We start from the raw sequence: 17,873 nt of genomic DNA on the forward strand, positions 1-17,873 counted from the left end.
AGATGAAAAGAAAAAGTTCGAAAAAACCAGAAGAGTGAAAGACCTAGTTGGTTTTGTGCCTTCTGTAAATTTTGAAAATCAGTGGCAATTTCGCATGAAGGTTTATGGAGATAGTGAACAACCAGATGGCATTGAGGACAGAATAAAACTACTTTTGTATGGAATATTAATTCACTGCGCAACACACCGTACACATGCATTTTAGTTAAATTGAAGTTTGTGAAGTGAGTGATCCATTCGATTTGAAAAGTAAGGCTCTTTCAATAAACATGAAGAGTGAAATATTTCATGTATTTTTTTTTTTTGCAATTCTGATGACTGGCTCTTACCGCTAACCAAACTAGCTTTATCTTGAGGAAAGAAATCCATAAACCCAAAGGTGATATTTCATATTGAAAGAGAAATTGGCCTTCTGAAATGTGTTTCACTAGAATTACAAAAATAAATCACCTTTTCAATGATATACTGTATCTGTAGAATATATAAACCCATCTCATATTGGCCATTGTAATGAGAACCCTTTTGACGGCTATATTTAAATTTAGCGAATATACCATATCACGCTTTGGCGGGAACACAAGCGGCGTTCTGAAATGGAAACAGTCTGTGGCAAATTGAATCGTGCTACCTAACATCTCATTGCATATTCATCAAATTGAATATATTGAACAACCTAAAGCTTTACTAAAGAATATATAAGAGCATAAGCTGTACTTTTACAATTGTAGCCCTCTGCCACTGCGTCATACCAAACACACTCAAACTGATTGATGCAAATTAAAAGCAGCTATATTTAACCTAATCTCCATTTTCAGACATGCAGAAGTGACTAACAAAAAAACGCACTCAAACTTCACCATTTGGTGGAAAAGCAGACTTACTAAGACTATAATATCCTTAATCTGCTTTTCTAGACAATCAGAACTGACCGCGCTCTGCCTTGACTTGGGAGCAAACTCTAATGAGACGCGCTCCCAAAAGAGGAAAACGGGACAGCTCTGATCTAGAGGCGGCTGGGTGATGAACGAGGGGAGGTGGGACGTGACTGCGGAGGAGGTGAGCGCTCATAAATACATTGAGTGCTTGGGGGATCGCGGAGAGCAACGCTATTCATCAGAGGGCGCACACTCAAGCTGGCAAGCACCATCCTGCTTGTAAATTTGATGCAATCTCTCAAAGCGATGCATGGGACGGATGAAGAAAACACACACTGAGAATCATTATTATTGATATTGAATTTTTCACCCTGTGAAAAAGGATGCACCTTCTTGTGAGCCTGCTTGAACAAAGTTTGAGTCTACTTTAAAACATTAAGCCAGGTATATTAGTGAGAGTGCTCAGTACACACTATACGATCAATATATTTCTTTTGTGTATGTTTGTGTAGATCCTGAGTCAAACTGATCATGCAAATCTGCAGACATGAGTGTATCACAATAAATCCAAAACGCTTTTTATCTCGAAATTTTAGGTGTTGATTTCTCCTGTTAATTCATTTACTGCTATTGAAGGTGATGAACGTGCAATCCATTTCGTGTGTAAAGGGCAAATGAATGTTTTCAATGGCAGTAAATTACTTAATGAATGGTTACTTTTGAGTATTTGTCTGTCCCTGCTCTAAATGCCTTCACAGGATAATCAACTGTGTCCATTTTGTTGGTGATCAAAATGAAGCTAAAGTGATCCCTCGTTTTGGCGGTTAATGGGAACCAAAACCCACCGCGATAAGTGAAAAACCGCAAAGAAGCGCCCCCCCAAACCCCCCCAATTTTTTGTGTGTGTGTATTCAATGTATTTTTTTCAGATTCATTATTGTAAAGAGATACATATAAGACAAAAGAGTTTTTTCATTTTTTCCCCATAGTTATAAAAAAAAAAACACATCAAAAAAAATTTCAAGCACTTAAAATGAAAAAATTAAAAGTTTTAAACGTTACTGTCCCAACGACTTTTTTAAAAAGAGAAAAAAAGTAGACGCTCAATCCCTTTTTAAAAAGTAGAAAAATGCTTGTCTTAAATACTTCATTGAGTGAGTCCACTCCAATCCGCTCAAGCTGCTTACTTACACACAATGAGTTGCCACAGCAACTGTTAAACAAGTTAAACGATGTTGACGCATGAGGCACTTTGAAGTCTCGACTTACAAGAGTCTCTGGCAAGATCAAACCTTAACTGTCTGTCAATCACTTGCCACGTTTACATGGAGCCAAATATTCCAATTACAATCGGAATATTTGTTCAAACCGAATAAATGTGTTCCATATAAACACCTCATTCGGAATGAACAGGCCCAAACCGAATGGAATTTCATTCCGATTCACAGGGGTGGAATATTCCTTTTCCCAAACCGATTAGAAGTCAAATTATATCGTGTAAACAGGGAAGCGGAATGGTGTCTGGTTGCGTTCTTTCTGAGCATGCTCCGTGCTGACGTGGTGACGTCACTTGGTGACGTAAATAACGTCACTTGCAACATGGCTTCCAAGCACACGCACAGCGCACCCACACAACTTTTTAAATGAACGGCATATCATTCTGAAGTTTTGTTTCCACTCGAAAAGTTAAAACAGCAGCTGATCTGACGATCGATCTCCATGTTTTGCAACGTGACGCTTTGTTTTGATTAATCTGCGCATGTCAGACGGCAGTTGTCAAACGTCCTTTCGGAATAAAGGCAGTCACATGTAAACGCTGGATCGGAATAGATGAAGTGACATGTAAACAGCTGATGTGAAAATTCCATTCGGAATGATTTGAATCGGTATGAATAAAAGTCAGCATGTAAACGTGGCTATAGTTACATTTAATAAGTAACTCCAGTGCACTGCCTGACCAAAAAAAGCGGCAAGAGCGAGAGTGAGGGACTACGAGATCGGATCGGGACAGCTCTATCAAATACTGCATTTATTTATTTATTTTCTAATTGGGGAAAAAAATCCGTGATGGACTAAGGCTGCGAAGTTTGAAGTGCGAAGTAGCGAGGGATCACTATATTTTGGTCTTCCTCCTATCACCTACATTGTAAAATACCAAGTTAAGTTTACAGTAAAATAGTGGCTGCTATTGCTATTAAACCATTTAAGGCAGTGGTCCCCAACCAACCTTTTTTTTCACCACGGACCGGTGTAATATGGGTTATTTTTCACTGACCGGCAATTTGTGGCAGAAAATTACAGTAAATATAAAATAACATTACAGTGCTAAAAGTTAACATTAAGTGCAGGGAAAATGCAACTCACCATATGCTGAATCAACCTTTTGCAACAGCGCCCTCTCCTAAAAATTGATGTCAAATATCCTTGATCGCAGGCACAACAAGTTCTTCTCCAATCGTTTAAGGTTTCTTGGCTTTAGCAATACGGTTCGCCACGAGGTATGCTCTCAGTGCATTGGCTTTTGTCAACTCGTTTACTAGCTTTTAACCACATATATGCAGAATTGAGTTAACTGTTCGCTCCTCTTCGGGCTCAGCAGGTTGCCTTTTCCCCATAAAAAAGACGTTGCCAACCACAGCACACAACCAACAGCAGCTAACGTTATCGTTTACATTGACTGACGCTGGGCTGCTATAGGTGTGTAAACACCCCAGTAATGGCGGCCAGCCACTAGAGGGCGACGTACACAAATCTCTACTTGGATTAGTCAATAGAGTAGACAGGCATATTGATGTGTCAAGCGGCAAAGCCCAGATTGCGGTCGTTAACAAATTATTTATTATTTCTCTGCGGCCCGGATCCGTACCAGTCCCTGGCCCGGTGGTTGGGGATCACTGCTTGAAGGGACTGTGGTCACTACAGTTGACAGCTATCGACCTCTAACCCATTTATTGAAAGCCTAGAACAGTCAGTGGCATTGAAACATAATTGAAAATAAAAAATAACATTTGTGAAGTTCTTACCTTTCCATATACAGCCGTAGAGTTCAACTCGAAGGCAGACGCTCATAACCCTGTCGGCCAAAGGGTAGAAGCGAACCATGCGGGCTACGATTGGGGGTCCCAGGTCCTTTAGAACAATATCGTAGGTGTTGTCGTTCCCAGACACAACCTTGGAAGAGAAAACACTACTGTAAGGACTCACAAACAGGCCATTGTTAAGTATTTTGACTTTGCTAGTTATAGGGAGTATTTGGAATCATGCCAACTAGAAAGGTTTGACTCTTTGCTGGTGCGTGTCAGTGCATCCACCATATTTGATGCAGCAGATCTGCTTGTAACTGGCCTAAATCTCAAAGTGACAAACAACTGAGAGCAACTAATTTAATTTTCAAATTGAATGGTTATAATTAGAGGTGTGCGAAATTTCCGATTCTTAGATTATTCGCGATCCGGCCGTGGAATATTCGAGAACGATTCACAAACATCCAAATTCCGATTATTGAAATATGTCAAGTAAAGCGGAAGTAAAACACACTCAGCGCGCCGCGCGGTCTTCGGGACGCAATGAGGAACGGAGCGAAAGTAGCTAGACATCATGCTTGTCATTACCCGGCCCCTTGGGTAATGCCAATGCTCAACTCACGGCTCTAGCTCAACTCATGCCGTGAGAAAAAAAAAACAACATACCTGACTGCTGCCGACAGCTGCAACAAAGTACGTCCACGTAATGTTACGGTAGATATCATATTTATATAGGACTAGATGCACAATAGACTCGGTGGCGATAGCAGCACGTGGACAGAAAGCTAGATGCGGGCGTTAGTAAACAGCCGCCATCTTAAAGCAGTAGACTTCCCTGCAAGGCTGTTGTAGCGAACCTTCCAAGCGAACCTAATTAACTTTTTAGCTAAAATACTCCTAAATCGGTAAAATATTGACTTGAATCTATATTTACAATAGTTCTAAAACTTTCACATGTCGAAAGTAGACAAAAGGGAAATTATGGAATAACGGGAGCAATTTTAACAACTTTAATTGTTGATTCACAACATTAAATTAATTGAATGTAGTTTAAAGCTGCTGATACAGAATGGGGATTTGAGTATATTATTTATTGTTTTTAACTGTTAACTTGATATTGAAATAGTCATTTATTTAAGCCTGCAAGGCTTTTTTTTTTTTTTACAAAACACTAAAAGCAGCTATTAGCGGGGGGGGGGCATCAATAATCGATTTATAATCGAATCGTAGCCTCTGAATCGTAATCAAATCGTTAGGTGCCCAAAGATTCCCACCTCTAGTTATAATACATTGGTAGATGTAAACACTAATGCAGTGATGTTCAAACTATTCTACATAGGGCCGCAGTGGGTGCTGGATTTCTTTCCAACAAGACAAGATGACACCTTTTCACCAATCTGGTCTCTTACAAGTGTAATAGTTGATTGCAGCCAGGTGCTGCTTGCTTTAGCAGAAACTTCATCGGTTAAACTGCCTGTGCTCAATTGGTAGGAACAAAATCCAGGACCCACAGCGGCCCTTAAGGACCCGTTTGGATACCCATGCACTAATGCAATTGTTGGAATTTATATGGATTAAATATATATGTGTAAAAATGTCATATTTTTAGTTGTAGTTCATTCCACTTTTGTATAAATAAATATATTTTTAGGATTGTGCTTAAAAAAAATTAAATATGACAAATATATGTTGTGAATGAGGAAAACTGTATGACAAAGTAATAATTTCACTCATTTAAAAATTAGTGGTGACTCAACTTGAGAGATTTTTGTCACAATAACTCAAAACCTTCGGTTTAACAGTATCTTGTGACCTGCACATGACTCATCTCACCTCTGTTATGAACAAATGGGTAGGGAGTGATTCCAAACACAGCCTTAGCCTCTCAGCCCCCCCAAATCAGGGAGTTACTATTCCGGCTGTGTAATGTTCTTAATCGCAGAAAAGCTCAAATGATATGCCTTGAATGTGCCAACAGACTCGAGTCAAGGCCTGAGGCAAAATTTTGCAGTTACAGCATTTGTGCAAAGATTGACACTGGCGCGCAATCTCTAGAGTTTGCTGAGGCAGCTTCAGAATAATAGCCGCCTTTTTAAAACATTGCCGCTGGAGGTGTAATTCCCACCGTAGAGCACACAAGCTCTGCCGAGAGTTGATCGCTCGCGAAAATATTGGAAGGGGAGCCAACAACGGCTGCTTTCTGCTCAGGTGCGTCGCTTTTGTTGCAGCGTGTCATAGCGCTGCTCGTAATAAAAGACGACGCATAAAAGAGATGAATATCAAGTCCTGCCAACACAAACACGCTTCGATTCCGTCCTTACTTCCTGACCCCAGCGGTCCTTCCAAGTGATCCATTTCACGCCGTCTCGGGAGTAGCGGAGGCGATAACTACGGACGAATTCCTGGCCGTGCCCGTCGGCGTGGCGACCTTGGGTGCCCACCAGGGCTAGGAAGTGAAGTTTGCGCAGGTCCACCTGTAGGAAAAGGTACAAAGGTTGTCTTATCTTAGAAAATTCCTGCACATTTTGCCATTTTTGTGCTAAGTAGTCTTTTGCGCATTTTAGTTTGCCCGTCCGTTTTAGTGCAGTGGTAATCAGTGGTACTTTGAGAGTGGTACTCAAAGTGTGGTGAGCGGGCTCCCTCTCACGGTACGCAAAAGATTGGGCTGAATTAAATGTTTAAATAACCTTTTCTAATCCACTCCAGTGCATTAATCAAGTGCAGTTCACATGTAATCAAATTTAAACGACAAAACATCCACATTTTATGAAGGAGAAAGGTTTATTTATAAATATTTAAAGGGAACCTTGGAGTTAAAGACTTGTAGGCTCTAATAAGCCACAATTGTTCTCCTTTATTATTAGAAACACATAAAATATTGCCATTGATTTAAAAATCTATAATATTTGGTACATGTTTTGACCTACGGAGGGCGCCATGCTTTATGCGTGCAATGGACATTTGGAGTGATGACGTAGTTTGTCACTCACTAGACGAACACTAACTGCCTTCTGCTATTCCTTCTACGCGGCGATACGTCCATCACATGCGCAAATCGGTTAAAAGTGGTGAGTACTTGCCATTTGTGTTCATATTGAGTCTTTAATTACCTTTTCATTGCCTCAAAATACCTTTTGCATGCGTTTCCCTCTCATACTTTTAAGCATTGTGTTTTCTTGTGGTAGCTTTAATGCAGATTGTTGATCTGTTGACCACATTAGTCACGTAGCGTATTTAAACCACCCTTATTTGATATTACTACGTTTAAAGTATTTTCTTAAGGCATCTTTCGTATGTTCTGTCTGCATGCATCTAAACAAAACAAGCTGAAAGCGAACGTTAGTACTTTGGGTGTCAAATTCACCTCTTGTAGGACGCTCTGACGGTCTAGCACATATTGGCAAAACACGTTTCGTCATACTCTCGTCTCGTCTCATCCAGTCTTTCCTGTTCATTTCGCTTTTGCTGCTTGATTTGTGAAATATCGACAATGCTGTCATGCTCAATAATGTTCCTCTCAGGTTCAAATTGAAAGGGTTGAAAAGATGACATGTTTATGTCGCTAGAGTCATTCTCTGGAAGCCCGGCAGCGTAACCATATGACGGCACCGCCCTGCGACGTCGACAACAATGGCGGTGTACTAGTTAAACTAATTTTACAAACTGTATAAAAACGAAAACATCAAGAGGGTTTCCCTAATAATTTATTTAACTCATAATAACGTTTATCTTTTAGGAACTACGAGTCTTTCTATTCGTGGATCCCTTTAAGAACAACTTCCAGGTGTAATAGCGTTTCATTCAATCCTTAAGTCATGTATTTGTTTTGTAAAATCTAAGTGCAGTAGAAACAGTCAAACTGTGGCATAAAATAACAGACTTCTGCCTTTTTTCTTTGAACATTTTTGCCTACTACACCAACATATTTTAACTCATTGCCTGCAATTGGCGCCAATAGACATGCAATTCATTTGAACAAGGAGAATTAACACTCAAAGTTTGTTTCAGTGATTTAGATAAGAAAAAAATTCTGTAGTTGAGAAATCAGACTATTTACCATTTTTATTTATTTTTTAATCTAAAGAATTAAGATACTCACCGGCCACTTTATTAGGTACACCTGTCCAACTGCTCGTTAACACTTCATTTCTAATCAGCCAATCACATGGTGGCAACTCAATGCATTTAGGCATGTAGATATGGTTTAAGACAATCTCCTGCAGTTCAAACCGAGCATCAGTATGTGGAAGAAAGGTGATTTGAGTGACTTTGAACGTGGCATGGTTGTTGGTGCCAAAAGGGCTGGTCTGAGTATTTCAGAAACTGTTAATCTACTGGGATTTTCACGCACAACCATCTCTAGGGTTTACAGAGAATGGTCCGAGAAAGAAAAAATATCCAGTGAGCGGCAGTTCTGTGGGCGGAAATGCCATGTTGATGCCAGAGGTCAGAGGAGAATGGCCAGACTGGTTCGAGCTGATAGAAAGGCAACAGTGACTCAAATAACCACCCGTTACAACCAAGGTAGGCAGAAGAGCATCTCTGAATGCACAGTACGTCGAACTTTGAGGCAGATGGGCTACAGCGGCAGAAGACCACGCCGGGTGCCACTCCTTTCAGCTAAGAACAGGAAACTGAGGCTACAATTTGCACAAGCTCATCGAAATTGGACAATAGAAGATTGGAAAAACGTTGCCTGGTCTGATGAGTCTCGATTTCTGCTGCGACATTCGGATGGTAGGGTCAGAATTTGGCGTCAACTACATGCAAGCATGGATCCATCCTGCCTTGTATCAACGGTTCAGGCTGGTGGTGGTGGTGTAATGGTGTGGGGAATATTTTCTTGGCACTCTTTGGGCCCCTTAGTACCAATTGAGCATCGTTGGAACGCCACAGCCTACCTGAGTTTTGTTGCTGACCATGTACATCCCTTTATGACCACAATGTACCCAACTTCTGATGGCTACTTTCAGCAAGATAATGCGCCATGTCATAAAGCTGGAATCATCTCAGACTGGTTTCTTGAACATGACAATGAGTTCACTGTACTCAAATGGCCTCCACAGTCACCAGATCTCAATCCAATAGAGCAGAGGTGGGCAAACTATTCCACAAAGGGCCGCAGTGGGTGCGGGTTTTTGTTCATACCCATCATGAGGACAGCGTTTCACCAATCTGGTTTCTTACAAGTGCAATCAGTTGATTGCAGTCAGGTGCTTCTTGTTTCCACTGAAACCTCATTGGTTAAACTGTCTGTGCTAAATCAGTTGGAACAAAGACCAGGACCCACTGCGCCCCTCGAGGACCAGTTTGCCCACCCCTGCAATAGAGCATCTTTGGGATGTGGTGGAACGGGAGATTCACATCATGGATGCACAGACGACAAATCTGCACCAACTGTGTGATGCCATCATGTCAATATGGACCAAACTCTCTGAGGAATGCTTCCAGCACCTTGTTGAATCCATGCCATGAAGAATTGAGGCAGTTCTGAAGGCAAAAGGGGGTCCAACCCGTTACTAACATGGTGTACCTAATAAAGTGGCCGGTGAGAGAATATTTACTGGTTTTTTTCCCTTTTTTATTTTTAATTAAATCCCAAAATGAAAAAGTATGTAAGCAACAAATAATAATAAAAATGACAAACAGTGAATGAACAATAGACAAAAAATACAGAACATTCACTGCCGCCCCATTTTTTGTTTAAAATAAGTGAATTAAAAATGAAAAGAAATAAGAAAATATTAGCCCTGCAAGAAGGACTGAACGGGCCCTCAGACGTCACGCACACTCGGTTGTAATTGGGCCAATTCGACAAATTCTGTGGCTCTGTAAGCTGCCCAAGTCTCTGAAAAAATATACTTCCTCTTAATGGCGAATAAAGGGTGGTCACGGCAACAGACAGAGAAATGTGGACATAGGCCTTAAAATGTAGTATTACAAAAGGTCTTCAAACTACAATGATTAAACTGAAAAGAACTGGACATGTATAAGTAAAATGAGTGACGACTTTTGCCACTAGTTGGCGCTACAGAGTTAATGCAATGACCCATACAGGACCCTTCAGGGCATGACTCTCAACAAGCACAGGAAGTTTGGCGCAGATATGTTGTATATCTGCTAAGTTATGACTGCTTAAAATTTGTAGTGAGACAAAATGCTGAGGGTCTTTCCACCTTCCTGTTCGGACCCCGCCGCTTCAACGAAAACTCAATATTTTTCATCAGATGCCTGAACACATCCCCTGAGGCAGGTTTAAAGTCAATTGATTTTTTTTTCCCGAGGAAGAGGAATCTTTCTCGTAAAAAAGGGCGTTTCATGTTCCCACTAGGGGGTGCCAGGCCTAATGGGTAATATTTCAATGCAGTCGTATTTAGGCCAGGATACCTCTCATGCATGCCAAATATGAAAAAAATGCACCTTGTATCAGGAAGTTATTAGTCATTTACTGAATTTGGCGTGTTGCCAAAAACAAAACAAAACAAAAAAACACCCAGCTGTGGTACCCAGCCTAGGTCAGGCCCGTGAATGAAAAATCAGCATTTTGACAACTTAACATCTCATATGTTTCATGAACAGTCTCACCAATATTGAGGGGGATTCAACTAACTGCCTAGGCGCAATGGTCTGAAATGTGCTCGCTGTTTATCGACTAAAATTGCATGTTTTTTTAACATTCAATTCAAAATACCAGATTTCCTGTTGGGTTTGGAACATGGGGGTGCAAGAGACTTTTTGGAGCACTTTTGCACAAGGTATCGTCTCCCCAAATTTCATCGCTCTATGTTGAAAAACTTAAATGGAGGGGCCTTTTTGAAAATTTCAAGGGGGCGCCAATGAGCCATTTTGTTACTGTTTTTTCACAACTTAGCAAAATTATCGAAATTTACACAAAGCTGCATGTATGTGCAAATTTTGGTGACCGGGCCCTAACTAGTATTGAGAGACGTGAAAAAGACTTGAACATTTTTAACATCAACAATGTCTCCAAACAATTCATTCAATTTTAAAATATTTGTCAAATTTTTTGCTAATCGATTGGTTATCGATTTGTCAATTAATCATGGCAGACCTAGTTTCACTGCCATTGACGTAGTCAGACATATTGACCCTTTGAAGGAAAACATAACTACTGTACAAAGATGAGTGAAAGATGCACACTAGATTCCCAGCTATCTCAAGTCTCATGTAAAATAATACTTTACCTGCTTCAAAGTGTTTTATTATGTTATTTTTCCAGAAAGTTGTGGTCCCACTGTACGACTCGAGGGGCAATAGACGATAGAAGTTTGACTGAACATCTTCCAAGGTAATGTGACTTGAGCAGACAAGGCGGAAGCAAGTGAGATTATAAATCATATGAGCTGGTGGCGTGGCGCTAACCTGAAGGTATTCTGATCCGCCAGGGAAGACGGGGCCTTTGGGGCACCAAGCTCCGTCTCCTTCTCCGGTGCTCAACCTAAAGATGAACACAAGTCTCATTTACCATCAACTGACAAATGACGGTCATTTAGCAAAAGGACGAATGGAATAAAAACCCTGAACTCAATTGCTCCCACGACAATGGCTGCAGCACGCACAGGCTAAACCGCCAGCTTGGTTCTAAACATCCATGTGCATAATGGATTTAGCAGCGAGAAGACGCCCACATATAAACACGCAACTGTCTGCAAACACGCTCAAGTTGGAAAAATGTAAAAATGTACAGAGCACATGCGCGATGTGAGAAAAGGAGCTGAGAGCAGCATTCGCACACGCTCTCAACTCAGACCACCTAAAAACAAATCATTAAATCAATAGCGTCACACAGACAGTGATGCTGCTCCCTTCAGAGGGTGAGATCATGCAGCAGGAAACAGCCGGATGATTTCACACACATTAGAGGACCGTGATGGAAAGACGAGCAAGACTTGGCGTCAACTGCCTGACAGCTAAAGGCTTTATTGCATTATATTGCTCCCAGGGCGTCAAGATATTGAGAAGCACTGCTGTATGGTGACACTTATTTTCTGTTACGCCCCCCAAGAAAAATATTTTGCACCCCTAACACCTTGACTATGAATGGTATACTTTTTCTGCGGGCTCTGCGAGCGGCACGGACTAAAAAGGCATCGTCCGCTGCACGAGTGGTCCCGGTCGTTCTGCTCCGTTGTCCAGTACAGTACAGTAAAGGACAAAAAAAAAAAAAAAAAAAAAAAAAAAAAAAAGCAGCTTATGAGCATTATTAATGTTAGTGTTTTTAAGTGACATTTAAGTCAGGGATGTCAAACTCATCTTGGTCATGGATCACATCGTAGTTAATGGTTTCCATTTAGTTGGTCAACCCATATGAATATTTAACTCATTTGGCTGACATTATAACGTTACATTGGCACTAGATGTTCAATCCATTTTGGCTGGGAGGGCTCACAAAAAATAAATGCTAGTCAATTTAAAAAAAAATTTTTTCTTAAGGCAAATATTCAGTTTTACAACTTTATTTTTAGTTTATTTTTCATTGAAAAAGGAAAACAAATACAATGATCCCTCGCTACTTCGCAGCTTAACTCATTCACTCCCAGCCATTTTCACCAGAGCAAGGCCGTTCGGTCCCGGCCGTTTCACTGGATTTTGACTGATTTTGCAAGGCCCACAGAAAATTCTGTTCTATTGCTATATAAACATGGAACCCACAAAAGAAAGATTAGACTCTCTTCTTTTAGCAGAAAAAAGTTGGCTAATATCTTTTTCCATTCTTTAGAAATCAGCATTAGAAAATAGCTTAGTTTGAGCAATTTTCCAATTTCTGATGAAAAAACGGACAAATTGAGCCTTTTGTGAAAGCATACATTTCTAACATAACTGACTTTAACACAGCTATTTTTTGCTTTAGTTACATCCCAAACATCTGAATAATGTTTACATTAATGTTACAAAATAAGATAAACAACAAGACAAATAGAGCTTTTGATAGCAAAGTAACAGTTTATTTAAACATAACTAACTGAAAGATAACGCTGTTCCGGCCGCGACAGCCGGTGAAACCTTTCCCTCATCGCCGCCTGTCTCATAAAGATCAATTTTTTTGAGTCCCTTGAGACTAAAAAGGCATCGTCCGCTGCACGAGTGGTCCCGGTCGTTCTGCTCTGTTGTCCAGCGCCTGGCATCCCGGGCGTCCTACCGGTTGTTTTGCTCGGTCGTCCGCCGCCTGGCATCCATTCAGTCGTCTTCTCCCGGCGCCTCAGCCGTGTGGCTTGGCCGTTCCTTGCCGTTGAATCAGGTTGCGGGTTTTACCAAATGCGCTACTGCCCTCCAGTGGCCAGTTTTATTGCTTTAAAATGGATTTTCAGCTTTGTGCTTTGGAGCTAAATTGAATCAGAACCAAGAGATGCCTTTTTTTTTGGGGGGGGGGGGGGGGGGGGGGGACGTAAAAGACGTATAAATTTGTCTTTGGGACACTGAAACAATTAAAAATAGAACTTTTTGGGAGCAAATGAGTTAACTTTCGCACCCTCAGTGCATTGCAGATTTAAAAAAAAAATTTTTAACAAAAGAGTTCTAAAACATTATTTACATGTAAGTATGTTTGTACACACAAATAAATCATATGAGTGAGAATGAATGTACAGTACGTATGATACATTATTTCATGCTACTTATATTATTAATATTCTATTTGCATGTTTTAAAATTTTTAATGTTCTAATCATAAAATATGCATTTATTGAAGTACTTCTGAAATTATGGGGCTGGCCCCTCCAGGGGGCGCAGAACCATGGTGGGGGTGGCGCATGTGACCTCGGGGAACATACTTTTTTGCCAATATAGAATAAAGTGTAATTGCACATCCACTCAGTGGGTGGCAGTGGCGCTCTCATTCTCAGAGTGTGCACAGTATTTTTGAATCAAACAAGAGCACACAGCAAAGAGCATTGGAGATATTGTTATGACCCTGTGGGTCAATTGTTCTTTTACTGCTTTTTCCACTGTGTGTGTGCGTGAGTTTGGTGGCTAATTGAATGAATTAGGTGCAGGTGCTGCTGATTCAACCACTCCTGATTGGTGACCCCTCATTGGCCAAGGTGTGGACTTCCTGGCCTATTTAAGAAGCCTGCCACCAGCACTCGTCCTCCTCGCCAGCCAGACCAGCATTCAGAAACGCCAGTTCGCGTGTGTTCGGTTTTCGGTGATTCCTGCTTCGTTTACTCTGTGCTGTTCTGTGTTTGCTGGCCTTTCTGGGTGAGGGTTGGTCGGGAGGAGCTCGCCCCAGTCTTAAAGTGATTTGGGGGCTCGTCCGTTGCTTTTTTATCGTCGTTCGTCGCCTTTCCTGGTGAGTGTCTTTGGTTGTTTTCTGCCTCGTTGGCTGCTTTTGGTTGGCAGTTTTTTCTTTTTGGTGGTGGCGACTATGGAATTTAATGTAGAGGATTTTGTTATCAATCCGACCGTACAGGTACTTGAGAAATGTAGAAAGGACGATCTTGTTTTAATTGCACACGCTTTTGAGGTGATTGTGCCTCCTAACATCAGGAAACCTGAACTACGTGAGCTCCTGTTCAATGTGTTAAATGACAGGGGTTTGTTTGGTGAGCCAGCCCCGACAGAGGGGCCAGGTGCTGTGCCTGGTGTTCCCCCACTCCGTACCTCCCCAAGTCAGGCTGCTATGTCGGCCGAGGAGCTGAGGATAACGCTTCGCATAAAAGAGGTTGAGGTGAGACGCAAGGAGTTGGAGGTGGAAGCCATGCATCTTCGGGTGAAAGCTCTGGAGCTAGAGCGGGGTGCGGCTCCTACAGCCAGCCCCTCAACCCCACAGTCACCGCTCACAGGTATGCCTCATGAAGGGTTTGATGTTAGCCGGCACATTGCATTAGTTCCACCTTTCAGAGAGTCTGAAGTGGACTCTTACTTTAATGTGTTCGAACGTGTTGCAGCTACATTGAATTGGCCAAAAAAAGTGTGGCCCTTATTGCTTCAATGTAGATTAGTTGGAAAAGCCCAGGAAGTGTGCACCTCGCTGTCTTTAGAAGACGGCCTAAATTACGATGTTGTGAAAGCCACTGTCCTTCGCGCGTATGAGTTAGTGCCAGAGGCATATAGGCAAAAATTTAGAAAATGTGGAAAAACTGCCACCCAAACTTATGTAGAGTTTGCGAGGGAGAAAACTGCTTTATTTGACAGATGGTGCCAAGCTAGCAAGATTAAGAATTTCGACAATTTACGTGAGTTAATATTGATGGAAGAATTTAAAAATTGTCTTCCTGAGAGAATAGTCGTTTATTTAAATGAGCAGAAAACCACCTGCCTGACTGAAGCCGCAGTATTGGCGGATGAATTCGCATTGACACACAAACATTTGTCCTCGCCAATAACTCGTCGTGATTCGGCTCCCGTTGACAAACCTCGATCCCCTACAACCTATCGCCGTACCCCTGTCACTGTTTCTTCAGCTAAAGAAACTCGCGAATGCTTTTACTGCCATGAGCAGGGACACCTGATTGGCTCCTGTCCCATCTTGAAAAGGAAAGAAGCGAAAAGCACCAAACCATCCTCAATTGCATCAGTTCAGACTACACAATCCGTTCCGCCTCGCATGAAGTTGGCCACACCAAAACTGCAGGTTGATTCAGGTTTTCGGCCCTTTGTCTCCAAAGGTTCAGTAAAATTAGAAAACACAAAGCCAGTCGCTATCACTATTTTGCGGGATACTGGGGCAAAACAATCACTTATTCGCGGGGATGTTCTCCCATTTTCAACTGAGTCCTATTCTGGCTCAAATGTTTCAGTTTTGGGTGTAAAATTGAGTGAGGTGCGTGCACCTTTACATTTTGTGAATTTGAAATCTTGTTTTGTGAAAGGCAGAGTAGAAATTGCCATTAGACCACAGCTCCCAATTAATGGAGTTGATTTGATCCTGGGAAATGATTTGGCCGGTGGGAAAGTTTTTCCTTCACCCAAGATAAAGAAAAATCTGTGTGCTAGGGCAAACCGAAAAGAATTAGTTTCTATTGAGTCCCATTCTGTTAATGAAAATCTGACACCACCCGTAGACATAGATCAGCTAAGCGCCGCCCATAATTTGTGTCATTGTTTTTGTTTGTATAAAACTTGCTCGCCCCTTCAAAGTAAAGCTCTACGCCAGCGCCCTTGGCGCAGGTGCCGTATTCCTGCAGTAAGATGACTATAATGTTCATCATCCATTTTGTTACTTTTTGGAAAGGTTAAAAACACTAGTTACATTAGAGCAACTCTGAATCGCACATTTACACTGGGGGGTAAATGTCCGATTTTTAGGTGGTGGGGTGTTATGACCCTGTGGGTCAATTGTTCTTTTACTGCTTTTTCCACTGTGTGTGTGCGTGAGTTTGGTGGCTAATTGAATGAATTAGGTGCAGGTGCTGCTGATTCAACCACTCCTGATTGGTGACCCCTCATTGGCCAAGGTGTGGACTTCCTGGCCTATTTAAGAAGCCTGCCACCAGCACTCGTCCTCCTCGTCAGCCAGACCAGCATTCAGAAACGCCAGTTTGTGTGTTCGGTTCAGCAGTGATTCCTGTTCGAATAATCTTTGTACATATTGTAAATAGTTGAGCAGTAATGTAGGAGGGAGATGCCTTTTTGTTTTGCACAGTTTTCTCCTGTTTTTGTTGCAAGGAGGTAGGTAAAGGAAATGTCTTTAATTTGACCTTTTTAGTTTTGTTAGGGAAGACAGGGTTTTCATAGATTGTTTTGTTTGTTATTTTGGCGACTGTCTCCCTCTGAGCCAAATAAAGAAACTGCTCTTGACTTTTTTTCGTTTTCACTGGCTTTTCTGGGTGAGGGTTTGACGGGAGGAGCACACCCAATGTTGCGTCCTGAAACCCCTAGACCGGGGCGTAACAATATGAAGAGCTAAGATGAGGAAATATGACTGACTATTTTTAAATATGGCTTTTGGCTTTTAATACAGTGGGAGACGAGGAAAGACCAGTCTGTGTCTAAAAATGTTTGCAATGGACAGAAGGAAGCCAAATTATTTAAGATGTCACTTAAAAACATTAGACCCCAATGACATTGATAAGCCGCTTGATTTTTTTTTCAGCCAAGACCATAACAATACATACTGTAATACTACATACAAAAAATAAAGGAACAATAGTCCCGCTTTGTCAGTGTTAGTGTACATGATTATACCAGAGCAAACTGTTAGCATCATATAAGGTGGCATACAAAGTTGCCCAGTGGAAAACAGCAAAAATAAAAACTGTCCCTCTGTCCAATGACACTTTTGTTTTTGTGCTATTAATTTTTGTTTTTTTGGGGTCAAATGGTTTGGCATATTGTCCACATGATTTAATGTTGCTAATCAATTTGAATTTATTATTATTTATTGGTTTTATAAATTTTATTTTTTAAGTATTAAATGGTCAAAAATGTAACGAGGGGATTTTTTTTTCCAGTTTGGATGTGTTTTTTTTTATTTTAAGTTGAGCTATATATTTTTTCTTTAATATTAAAAAGGACACAATGCTATACAGAGGTCTACTTATAATAACTATAGGCAAATGATACAATTTACTGTGGGGGCAGAGAGTTGGGGGGCGTGAAACATTTAGGTCTTCCTGGGGGGGTGCTAAAAAGAAAATAACAGCACTGATTTATAGGGTTTTTTGTAAAATTATTGTTATTATACATACAAGAAAATGTTGAAAATGGGGGGAGTTCACCATACTTCGTGGTTTTTCACTGAGTAATAATTTTATTGTATTTTTACTGTATTTTTTTTTTATTATCTTTTATCTATTTACAATTATTAATTTAAAAAAAATTGCAGGAGCGGTAATTTTAAAAAAAATGTTGTTTTTTTTGTGTTTTTTTGGGGGGGGTAAATATTCTCCGATTTTTGGGCTATAAAAATTTTATATTTATTATGTTTGAGTGAAAAAGTAACTCAATGCACACGATTTATTTTAGCAAGCCACACAAAATCGGGACCACCAGTTTGACACCTGTGCCTTTAAGG

The 17,873-nt window shown here is 40.9% G+C and overlaps 1 protein-coding gene across 2 annotated transcripts in view; it reads right to left on the reverse strand.

Moving 5' to 3' along the window:
- Positions 1–17,873, reverse strand: part of ddr1 (discoidin domain receptor tyrosine kinase 1) — a 164,484-nt gene that overhangs the window by 75,191 nt on the left and 71,420 nt on the right. For both annotated transcript variants that reach the window (XM_057833558.1, XM_057833557.1), the window contains exons 4-6: positions 11,282–11,357; positions 6,220–6,372; positions 3,899–4,046 (exon numbers count right to left, since the gene is read on the reverse strand). In XM_057833558.1, the coding sequence (XP_057689541.1) occupies positions 3,899–4,046; positions 6,220–6,372; positions 11,282–11,357 (377 nt within the window). The remainder of the gene's footprint in view (positions 1–3,898; positions 4,047–6,219; positions 6,373–11,281; positions 11,358–17,873) is intronic.

Source organism: Corythoichthys intestinalis, chromosome 4 (assembly GCF_030265065.1).
Source record: "Corythoichthys intestinalis isolate RoL2023-P3 chromosome 4, ASM3026506v1, whole genome shotgun sequence".
Classification (NCBI taxonomy): domain Eukaryota; kingdom Metazoa; phylum Chordata; class Actinopteri; order Syngnathiformes; family Syngnathidae; genus Corythoichthys; species Corythoichthys intestinalis.